This window comes from Tinamus guttatus, unplaced genomic scaffold (genome assembly GCF_059628265.1).
Source record: "Tinamus guttatus ecotype Peru unplaced genomic scaffold, ASM5962826v1 Tinamus_guttatus_pri_ptg000254l, whole genome shotgun sequence".
NCBI lineage: Eukaryota > Metazoa > Chordata > Aves > Tinamiformes > Tinamidae > Tinamus > Tinamus guttatus.
Genome location: NW_028288788.1, coordinates 778,885 through 790,999, shown reverse-complemented (window position 1 = coordinate 790,999; position 12,115 = coordinate 778,885). Strand labels below are relative to the sequence as shown.

Genomic DNA, 12,115 nt, shown 5'->3' with positions numbered 1-12,115 from the left:
TTTCTTGCCACATTCCTGCTCAGGAAGCAACAAAGATGAAATACATTATAGGTATCGGAGGGTAAGTTGCTGTTTATATTGCGTATTTATCTTTTGCATGCTTAATGGGTGCAAAATGAGCTTATGCTTGGGGATTCTGGGTCTCTATAAAATAACATTGTGGATGTCTAGAAAAGCTACAGCTTGAGACTCACTATCTGGCTGTAATTCATGCTGCTTTTATGGAGTATGACTCTATAGGATGGCATGTACCAAGCTTTTCTATAGTAACTGAAAATACATTGCAGTGGGAAACTAAGTAGAAATGTTAGAAATAATTGTGGTAGAAAAGCAGTCTGCTAATTAACTTTGCAGGTGAAATTAAGGGAATGGTCTGCCTCAGCTGGGGAAAAAAATGGTTTTGGTATAAAGTTAGACTTTTAAAAGCTTTGCTGGAAAACCTGGGATGAGGGGGAAATCTTGTGGAGGGCAGGAGGGGAGGAAAGTGGCATGAAAATCCTTTCCCCCTGCAAAGGAGGATTTGGAAGCGGGTCTGGAAGGGTGTTCGGGACGTGGCGGCTCATGGAAGTTGGCATCGGTGCCCTGACTGCAGAGCAGCCCTTGGGAGAGCTGCGAGTGCCAAGCCTGCTTCGGGAAAGCGCGGGGGGTTTTGGGGGCTCTCACTAATGGGTGAGAAATGGGCATTTTCCGACTGGGTAACTCTCTCATTTGGCCAGGAAGATTATCCAGGTCCCTTCTACTAAAGCAGGTTTTGCAGGTATGGGAGTCTGAATCATCCCCTGAAAGGAAAAGCAGCCTCATTTATGATTGAAGTGCTTTTCTAAAAATATTATTTATTTATTTTCCTGTCCTAAAGCACTTCTCACGTGCCTTATTTTCGGGGGGATGCATTTTTAACTTGATGAATCTATGAATGAAGCTCCAAAATCAGCAGAAGTTTAGGGCAGGGAGCATTAGCAGCCAGGGTATTGCCAGGGGAAAGCCCTTGACAGACATATTATTGGGGAGTTCATTTAAAAAAAAGAAAATCACTTTTAATTACCCATTCAGGGTGTTGCCAGCCGAGGATGCTGTAGAGGCCACGGGGTTGGGTAAGGGGAATCGGAGCTCCCCTAAGCGAGGCTGATGGGGCACATGGCAGGCGGCTGCTGGGCTGAGGAAGCAGGAGGAGCCCAGCGCACTCCTCCATCTTGAGGCTGCGGCGTGGGCGGGGGGGGGGAGGCCTCCCTTCGCTTTTGGGCAGACAGGGTAAAAGCGGGAGAGCCCTGCCGGGGAAATGGCCCTGGGGCGGGGCGGGGAGGTCAAGGAGCCTCCCCGGCGCTTCCTCGGGAGCTCAGCAGGGAAGGAGGCCGCCTGCCCCCCGCTCACCGCGGGCGGCGGGCGCCGACACCGAAATGGCGGCGCTGCCGCCTCAGCGCAGGGAGCCGTTAAACGCGCGGGAAGCGGCGCGGGGCCGCCCGCGCTGGGCGCCGCAGCTGGCGGCGCGGGGCGGGGCGGAGCCGCCCGCAGCCAATCAGCGCCCAGCGCGCGCGCGCGCCGGCCGCCGAGGCGCGAAATTCAAACGGGCTCCTCGGGTCGGCGCGCGCGGGGGCCGAGTTCGGGGCCCCTCTTGGGGAAGGACGCTCGTCCCGTTCCTCCGTGAGGGGAGAACGATGGGTGCGAGAGCTGCAGGGCAGGAGTGGGAAGAATTCCCCTTCCAGGCAAGTCCCAGTCTCCGGCAAGCTCGCTCGGGGAGTCCTAGGCACTGACACGCTTGGGTATTGATGCTCAGTAAAGTGGGATGTTCCCTCTCTGTTACCTGAGTCACAAAAGAGCTCCTAAAAGTCATCCTGGGGTGATCATGACACTGTGCTGACAACAGTTCCTCAAGTGTATTAAGCTAACTAACCCATTTGCTCTTACTACTACAGAAGCAGATAGATGAAACAATAAAATAGAAGCCACTAGAGAAGAGTTACAGTCTAGCAATATTTATAACCGCACCCTTCCTCCTCATCCTGGGTCTAATGCAGCTTTTGAGGTGTTTTTAATGTCGTGTTTTCTGCCTAGTGTGACGAATGGTGGCAAAACCACCTTGACCAACAGAATCATCAAAGCACTGCCCAACTGCTGTGTCATCCACCAAGATGACTTCTTCAAGGTAAGCCGAACTCCTCTTCCCTGCTTAAAATATTACTGTTGCTTGCCTGTATTTAGGGATAGCTGTAGTGACTCCTCTGTGCAAGCTGTATATTGGTATGTGTATTTCAAGTAAGGCTTGGCAGCTTAGGAGGAATGGGTTTGCCTGTTGTGAATGGGGCAGATGAGGGGGTTTTGACTCAGGATGGCTCTGGTAAATTTTTTCCTTCACTTTTAGCAACACTTCTAACTTTTAAGTCAAACCGCTGATTTAAATGTACTGTGTACAAATGCTTTTTTTTTTTTTTTCCTCCATGTTGGCTTTCCTTATTTTACCTAGAAAAGAAGGTAGCTTCCTTGTAATGCTTGATTTAAAACATAATTTAATAATAATTTTAAGTTAATGACAAAACCTACCGTTAAACACAAACCTACAGTGCTTTAAATACAGGAGAACAGTTATGTTGCATACGGGTTGAGCCTTTAGTAGCTCCTTAGCAGAAACCTGATTCAAAGGCTGCTAAAATGAGTATAGAAAACCTGTGCTGATCCCTGTGCCACCTGGGGAAGCAGCAGGGAAACGGTTGTGCCAGAACCACGCTGCAGAAACCCTGTAAGCTGCAACCGTTTCATACCGGTGCAAATCCATGATGGATATGAACGTCCAAGGGATGAGGCCCTTGCACATCCCGTGTTGGCAGCTACATGGTCAGTTTGTCCTGCCTTCCTGCAAGCACCTACAATCCTAAACGTACTGAGATGCTGAAGCTGGAAGCACTGCTTTGCCATAAGCCTTGTGTGCAAACTTAGCCAAATAACGAGCCTTTAAAGTAAGAGGTGGAATTTGGTTTAACCTTTCTGCCAAAATATGACTTCTCCCTTGCCTATTTAATTTGGATATGCTATTGCAAGCAAAGCTGTAAGTAAATGACCAAAACTTAAGCTGTGATGACTGTATTTTTATATATATATATATTAGAACTGTTAGAAGGAATTAAATTATTGAGCATGTAAATGTTAGCAGTTACTTAGCACTGTATTTAAATACTAAGTCTATATGTTTTCCTATAAACACAGAGATTATAATGAGTTGATATTATTAGCCAAAACATTAGCTTAGAATTCTTTGTTAGAAGTGGCTTACTTGAGCCAAGAGAACATTTCAAAACTCTTGGGGTTGGTGAAAGATGGGAATTTTTAATGCAATACCGTTAGGGTCTGTAATTGTTTTTAAGTGAACACTTGCTTTCTTGTGTATTGCAGTAGTGTCCAGGTTGTGATCGCATCTTAGGTAGCTGATCACGCTGAGTTTGCAGCAATGTTTTATTGCTCACTATATTTCAGCCACAAGATCAAATAGAAGTCGGGGAAGACGGCTTTAAACAATGGGATGGTAAGAGCAGTGTTCGCTATAGGATGCAGTAATGTATATTTTTTCTAAGTATTTCTTTTTTAATTATTAAAGATTTAATAGTAAATGTATGTAACTTTTGATTTTACAAGTTTATTTTACATTATACTTTCAAATCTCTGTGATTCATGGTATTTGACTGTCTACCTTTTTCCCACCCCGCTTTCTTCTAACTAGTGTTGGATTCCTTGGATATGGAGGCAATGGTGAGCACAGTGCGTGCGTGGATTGAGAACCCAGTGAAGTTTGCCCGTTCCCACGGGGTGAATGTTACGCCTGGCTCTAAAGAGCCAGCCGCCAAAGATACCCATATATTGGTCATTGAAGGCTTCCTGCTTTATAATTACAAGTAAGGTTTGGGGAATTACTGATGATTTTGGCAGTGAGGAACACCCTGGATCACTAGTGCCAGGGCTAAAACCTCCTTTCTACTAATCTACCCTTCCCGTGTTGTTCTGAGGTATCATGCATAAGAATTTTTCACCCCTTACTACTAGATAAACTGAGGTGCAGGAGGTGACTTTCTCAAAACAACGTAGGAAGCTTTTCTTTAAAGTGTGTCCTCAAGTGTGAGGACACTTGAGGGCTTCAGGCCAAAGCTTCTATGAAAGCCTAGGCTTCCTCTTGCTCTCCCTCCCACCACTATGCCTAAATTTTTGAACTGAAAATATCATTGATAGGAGCATGAAGATAATCAGTTCTCCATTTACTACATGGAATCTGTCAGGACATTGAGTTTTATCATGTGATATATATACTTTTTTAGCAGGAACTAAATTGAGCTTAGCAATTAATTGGAGGAAAGATTTCCTGCAACTTCTTTCCCATTCTTATTCTGGGAAGAAAATACTTGGCAGGAAAATGGGAAAGACCGGATTGTCAGTGAAGAGAGTGCGTTTCCAACATCTAAATAAGCAAAGTGCGTGCTATAAATATAACTTGCAGAAGGTTCTTGGCTCCAAAGTATAGTTTTGTTTATAAAAGTATTTCACGGGAAAAAGCTGTACAAGACACTTGGCAAACCGGAGTTGTTTATGAGCTGTATTGTAAGACAAGCAGCGCTCCAAACTCGATGGAAAATGGCAATCTCCTCAGCTGATGTATACTGAGAATGGCGAGCTAAAGGTTGCCTTGGCAAACAGCCTGGTGCTCTTGGCCTTTCCCTTGGGAAGAATCCTTCCTGGAGGTTATGGATATCTCCGAAATGCTCCTTCTTGTTAAAAGCAGCCTCTCTTTCCTCCAGAGGGAACATAGTATTCATGGGCCTGCTGCTTGTTCAGTTAATACTACGTTACGTTTATGCAACTCTCAGTAGGCCTTTAGAATCTGTTAGTCCCATGAGGTTCAAACTAGCTGTTTGAATTGGCTTTGCATTAATGATTTTTAGAGGTTTATTTTCCTCCATCTGATAAGTGCACAATTTGGTACGGCAAGGTAGAACTTAGTCCTGTCCTGCTTGAAAGGAGCATGAGGTTATGGGTTGCCTTGGGTCAAATTTGTCTGTCCACAGACATTTTGGCAGCTTGTTTCTGCATTACAGGCAGGACTCTTCACAAATTGATCCATATTAGACTGATCAATCCCAATTTTGGTCTGCTGCAAGTGGATTTTGAAATAATGTTATATGCAGTATATAATATGCAATATGCAGTATATAATATGCATATATAATATGCAGTTCATGCCGTAGTTCTTCCTAGCCTATGTCCCAGTAACCATTGACACGATATTTGAGTGGGAAAAGTACCTAAAACGCAGCATCCTGACCTATGAAAAGCAGCATTTTTCACTTCTATATTACTAGTAAACCTATTGTCCATTACCCATCCCTTTATGAGAACACTTAAATTCTAGTATCTGCAATAGATGAAAAAAAATACAGGCAAAGCAGAAATTTTTTTGTAGTTTTCAGGAGTGAGTTTTTTTTTTTTCCTACTTTTCTGTTGAAAAAATACACGTTTGTTCTTTCCACCCTACCCAGACCACTGATAGACCTATTTGACATACGCTACTACTTGGCAGTTCCATACGAGGAGTGCAAAAGGAGGAGAAGGTGAGTGGAACGCTTGGCTAAATCTAATCCCTTTCTCCCATAGAGACCCTTTACTAAAGGCAAGAGAGAAAAGAGACATCAACCACTGGCATGTTGTTGTTAATGAGATAGATTGGTGTCATTTACAAATTGGATTTTTACTTGAAAATATTAATGTCAATTGGAGGACAAGTTTTTCATATTACTAAGTCTTTAGATCTTAATAAAACCAAAACAGACCACGAGATCTGCCTGTCCATTAATAGGTGCTAAAAAAATAGGGCCATTTAATGCTTCATTCATGAGCATCCATAAGCCTTTAGCAACTGTTTGCCTTCATGTATGCCATAGGCTACCTGTAGTTTTGGTATTTGTTTTGGATGTTTCAATAAACTAGCTATAAAATGTGAACAATCCTCAGGATGAGGAATTGGACTGTGACAGTCCAATTTACCATAAATTGGACTCAGCTTTACCATAAATGCAACTGAGCAGTTGCCAGATTAACCTGAGGCTTTAGCTCTGTGCCAGAGACTGTGCAGTCCTGCTTGTCTTAATGCCCTCTTCCACTGTCTTAATGTCCTCTCCCACTTCAATATTTGCAGTACAAGGAACTACACCGTTCCTGACCCACCGGGTCTCTTCGATGGACATGTGTGGCCCATGTATTTGAAACACAGGAAAGAAATGGAGGATGACAGCGTTGATGTTGGTAAGACTCTCCAAATACAAATACTTCAGCATTGTACTTTGTATTATAAAGAAATTGGTAGTTCAATTTAAGGAAATTTTAACCTTTAATGATACAAGGCACTCCTAATTTTTTTTCAGTGAGTTTCCATTCTGGCTTACCTTCTGTTCAGATAAATATGTGCCATGTTGTAGTTAACATCATCTTTCTTCTGCTTTAGATTATAATTCCTTATAGCAAAACCCTTCTTTTTGTCATATAAGGGGCTTAGTGGGACAGTTTGGGGAGGAAAGAAGGATTCTGTCTTCCAGTTGGAAAACAAGTTGTGGTTTGTGTCAATCCACTAAAAAATTTTGAGACTAATCTACATAATCTGTTCAGAAACCTACAGACTGATTCGGTCTTTTTCTTTTAGTTTATTTAGATGGACTGAAGTCCAGAGATGAACTTTACAATGAAGTCTTTGAAGATATTCAGAACAAGCTTTTGAATTGCTTATAGGTAAATACATATCTGTGAGGGCTACAATGTGAGGGGCTGTCTGCTGAAACAGCCCAATTGTGCTTGGATAGTTACACTTTTCCTTCTTGCTTTTCAGGGTCTCGGAAGACCTGAAAGACCCATGTACAGAATGATGTAAATAGTATTTAGACAGTCAAGTCAAAGTTAGGGTTTATCTACGTAAACTCTTACACTGTCCTTTGGAAAGTATCTTTTGTATATAATTGAAAAATGAAAATAACTTATTTACAACTGTGATGGACAGGATTTCTTTTTTTTTTTTTTAATTTTCTTACATTTAAGCCGGTGGAATATAAAATACGATTTAAAATGCATTTTTATAATGGAACAAGTAACAGCTGCCTCTGGAAAACAACTGACTCTTCTGCTTCTGCACTCCTGCAGACATAAAGCCTTTATGTAATGGCTTGTTTGTAATGCCATCCTTTGAATTCAGTAAAAATCTGCTTAAAATCTCATCTTTAAGCTCCTGTTTTAATATATTGTTTTTCTGTTTCTTTGTTTGTTTTTTTTCTGGTGTAGAAATAGGACTGAAATCCCCAAAACACAACAGCAGCCTTTTTTATTTCATTTTGTATTTGAAATATAATATCCTGGAACTACATGTGCAATGTTAGACCTCTTTGGTATCTCTCTGTCACTTAAGTGATAACAGTAGCCTGAAAACACAGTTTGAGTCACACATTCCAGCCAGAGAACAATTCTTGGAGCCAACTGGGAGAGAGAAACAGCACCTCAGATATTTTTAAATTGCTGATGGGACTGTTCTTACGTCAGCCTCACAACTGCTTGACATATCTCACTTTATGGGCAAAACAAATTAGCATGTAAAGATGTTATCATCTGCTTCACACAATAGTAAAGTGGTACCAAGGTGAAAAGTTTGGACAGGAGCCTCTTCCTGCATATTTGGAATCCAAATTACTTGGTCCTCAAGTCTCCAGTTAACAGTTTTGAGGGTGAAAGGTACCATCATCTTGAACTTAAAACCCAGCGAGGAAATGAGTTGAGCTTAGCAGGGAGCTGGGCAGCAGCTTAGTGGTAACACTGTGCTGGGATGGGATACTTTCCTTGGGAATTATCACTGAAAATACTGTCTGAATTTCAGATTTGAACTGAAAAGCATTTAAACATGTTCTTGGAGTACATATGCAGTTGTAGTAAATTAAGATAAACCTACTGTAAGAAATCTGTGTGATTTCCTATATCTAGGTTGTAGAAAGTAGTCCTGTAGGTTGCTATGAAATCTGAAAATGGAGCATCCTGTGGATGAGCTTGTATGTAAATAGGTAATAAAATCTGGTGGGAGAAAGGACAATAAACTGTCATATAGCTACTACTTGGTAAGATTGTAGGTGCAGGAGATTTTTGAAATTTGTCTGGTAAGCTTGTTTTAAGATAATCTGTAAATGACCCAACTTGCTCATATCCTCGCTCTTTGGCAAAAATAAGCTGTCAGTGGTAATGCTGTCTCACTATTTATTTTTCTTATCCATTGATAGAGTTTTCCTCTGTATTACTGTGAGGGGGGGGGGGAAAAAAGCCTTGTGGCCAAAACCAAACTGCACTGAAGGGCTGTAATTAGGTAAACAGAATCAGGAGACTGAAGTAATGTAATAGAAATAGTTATAGAATAGAAATAGTAATAGAAATAGAATAGTTCCTTAGAAAGGAACTGGGTCATCACTCCTGAAGCAAAACTGAGTGGTGGAGCTTTATTCTCCTGATCATTACACACTGTCTAAGGCTTTTGGAGGGAGGAAAAAAATCTGCCTGCGTTTTTTCCCTTAAGTAGCAACACAACTTGTATTTGTGAGGCTTTCGGGCCAGACCAATGCATTAGGAAAACAGTGACCTTCACTAGGAAGCCTCATAGAAAGCTCAAATAACATAAGCATAAGCTCTGTTTTTAAGGAAATCTATATGTATTCTTGTCTTTACCCATGTGCTGTGCTGTGGTATGAGCTAATGCCAGCTGTGCCTAGGGAAACATCTGCCCTTGTGTGCGGAGCGCCCGGACGAAGGGAACTCGCTGCAGTCCTTAGCCCTGCAAAAATAACCCAGACTGGGCAGCGGTGCTGGCTGACTCCAAGCTAATAATAACTCTCCACCTTCTTTTATGCCCATTGACTAATTGAGCTCAAATCCTGTGGTGAGATAGGCAAGCAGGCCGGGCACTTCCAACCAGCTATAAAAATACCCCGGCTAAAGATAGGAAGTGCCATTAAACTGATGTCGTGAAGCACGGGGGCCAGGCCACGCGTAAGGGCACCCTGCACGCTCACGCTGTCGAAGTACAAAACCTCTCACGGGGGTGAGCGTGGCCTTCGGGGCTTGAAAATAGCAGCTCTGGGCCCAGCAGTGCTTGTTTTGCGTTTTGGGGCAGGCCTTAATTAGAAACGTGGCTGCAAAAAGGCGTCTGCTGCTGATGAGTGAGAAGTCACCTAAAAATCATCAAGCTGGATGCAAAGGGTGTTGAACCAGGGACCAAACTAGCTGGCAGATCACGCCTGGCCCTGTCTGCTGGGTCTTGGTTGACCAGCTGGAAGGGAGAAACAAGTACCAGTGACATTGGAAATGCACAAGGGAGAAGAAGCCCAAGGCTGGATGCTGCGGCCGGCTGTTACAGTCTGCACTGATTCCAGCCTCACGGCTCCCTTCTAAAGGAGGTGCCGGTCCCCGTTGGCAAGCAGGGCAACCCAAAGCCTAGACCATGGTGTTTCACTTCCCACAGACCTCCTGGAGACTTGGGCACCTTCGCACTTCCCAGAGCTGCCCTCGGGAGGACTTGGTGCCTGTAGTCCTCCCGATTCCGTGCCAAAAACTTGGGAATGACTTAATTTCCCCTCTTACAGGCAAAGCGAGAAGGGGAGACGGTGCCAGTTCTGCAGCTCAGCAGGTGCTCAGCACGGGGGTTGCCTCCCCATAAATCCTCCGTCAAAAGGCAGATAAATATTTGATGCCTTCTGCAATTCAAAAGCTGCTAAAGCAGACCCAAGTCATCCTGCGCAAGGTGGGGAGGGCAACAAAGTGCCCAAAATTCTGCTTTATGAAAGTTTCATGGTATTTCTGTGCATCCAACCAGTTGAGATCTAACAGCGTGGCTTCGGGATAACTAGGGATGAGGCAGCAGCAATGTCCAGCAAGGATAAATCAACTAGTAACTTCCAAGAACCTTTCAGGACAGCAAAATGGGAACGGAGGGCATGAGAAGCATCCCGTACGTGTTTGCGCTATGTCCGCTTTGCCGGGCGCCCCCGTGCCCTCGGGCCGTGCACGAGATGCCACGTGTAAGTGGAAACCCCGGCGTTCCCGGCTGCTCCAGGGCACGGGGCCGCCGGGGGGGCAGGAAAGAGGCGGCCAAACTCCTGGGAAAAGCGGAGCGGGGAGATCGCGCCGTCCCGGGCAGCGGGACAGGGACAAGGCGCGAGCGCTCAGCCCGTGCTTGCCCTTTCCCTGGGAGAGTGGCCTGAGACGGGGTGACCAGAAGGGAAACTTGGGATTGGGCCCCAAAGCCACCACCGGGGACAAGCAAGGCCGAGGCACCCGCATGGCAGGGGGACACTCTGGCCCCGCCAGTACCACCCTGGATTGTCGCTACCCGCTGTCCCCGCATCCCGACAGCCCCCAGGCACCACAGCGGAGCGGAGCGGAGCGCCCCGGAGCTCTGCTGCAACCCGCGGCCGCTGCCCCTCTGCTGCGGCTGGGGAACTTCTGCCATCCGCTGCAGGACGGATTGGGCCGGTGATTCCGCCGATCACATTCGGATGGATCTTGGCTGCTGTTCAGGCAGGCGCCAGAATCTCCCTGCACCCTCCCAGAGCAGAGAAATCCAAGACCTTTCCTGACCTCGAGGCATTGCCTAAAACACCAGGACCCTCGGCAAAGTTCATGGAGCTTCCCAGCTCCCAGGAGTCCCCTAAAAAAAAAGCCTGGAATGAGCCCAGGACCTTGCCAGGATCTTTCCCGAACCTCCCCAGGCAGGGAAAGGAAAAGGGGCTGCAGCTCCCTGCAAAACGACCCTAGATTGGGACTGTCCTGGGATGAAACAAGACACCCAACTTGTATAGAAACGTTTATTTTGTTAAAACTGGACAGCCCATCCCATCGGCCATGCACGATTACAAAGGCATGTGAGCCTGCAAATTCCCAACTGGAGCACCGGGATGGCAGGAGGGCTCCGCTCCGGCGGATCCTCACGGACACCCACCCGGCCCCGAGCCCTTGCGCCCCGCCAGAGCGGCCCTGCAGCACCCAGCACAAGCAGCGAGGTGGGGAGCAGCCCGGCAGCCACCGAGCACGGGCACCAGGGCTTGCTCCCATGGGAAAATGGGAATGGGAGGACAAGGATGCGCTTGGTCCACGCGGGAAGCATCTTTTGGTCACGGCCAGAAGTACAAAATTGACCTTTCTGACAATTTTCTCCTCCGTGCACGTTGCGTCCCCGAGCACCCGTGCCCTAGCAGCCAGGGAAGGAGGGAGCGGGTGCTCCGGGGAGGAACGGGACTGGAAGCAAATGAAAAGGGTATTTGCGACCCCGCATCGCCGCGCAGCAGGAGGAACGCGGCGACGGCCACTGGGAGCGTCAGAATCTCTCCCAGAGCCACAAGCTGCCTTTGGAAATGACCTTTCTGGCACCTCAGAGACCCCACACAGGCCGCTGCACCCACGCTGGGGGCAAGGAGGCCCAGGAAAAAGGCACAGGAGGAGGATGAGGTGAGCTCGAGCAGACAGAGCTCAACCTGATCCCTCCAAAGTGCCACCAAACAGAGCTAGAAATCCCTGGGGAGGGAGAGCAAGCACAGCCGGGTGGATGGGTGCATTTCACAAGCCTCGAGCTGCCACGAGGGTTTCAGAGAGATTTCTCCCTCGCGGAGACGCCGACAGCCAGGGCGATGCTGCAGCACAGGGCAGCAGGTAGAGAGGAGCGGAAGGAGACGCTGGAACACGGCCCATCTGCTGCCACACAAGCAGCGTCCAGAGGCACGAGATGATGAGGACTGAAAAGAAGAAAAGCATGAAGAAAACGGACCGCAAGCCCCAGCCCGGGCAGGTGGAGATGGGAAACCTCAAGGCATGTGCTGGAGGCTCCCAATGGACCCTATGGACAAGGAAGAGGCAGAGCCACTGCGGTTTCTACAGCCTGGCCTCCCGCGCTCGCCGATTCAGGAAGGAGCAACTGCCACATCCCAAAGAAAGCCAGGCCCAAGGGGCCACCAAGCTGGGACCATGGTCCTCAGGCAGCCCCAGCGCTACACTAAAAGCTGCTGCAATCCACTACGACGCAAGAACCTGCTCCGGGCAAATAAGCAAAGCTGGGCCACGTGGGGCCGGGCGTCCC

At 46.6% G+C, this 12,115-nt stretch overlaps 1 protein-coding gene across 1 annotated transcript; it reads left to right on the top strand.

The window, feature by feature from the left end:
* NMRK2 (nicotinamide riboside kinase 2) lies at nt 1-7,232 on the top strand. The gene is made up of 8 exons (XM_010223684.2): nt 1-61; nt 2,050-2,140; nt 3,463-3,511; nt 3,707-3,878; nt 5,511-5,582; nt 6,167-6,273; nt 6,668-6,753; nt 6,851-7,232. The coding sequence occupies exons 1-7, from the start codon at nt 36-38 to the stop codon at nt 6,751-6,753; spliced, it is 603 nt and encodes a 200-aa protein (XP_010221986.2). The 5' UTR covers nt 1-35; the 3' UTR covers nt 6,851-7,232.
* Nucleotides 7,233-12,115: the final 4,883 nt, after the last annotated feature.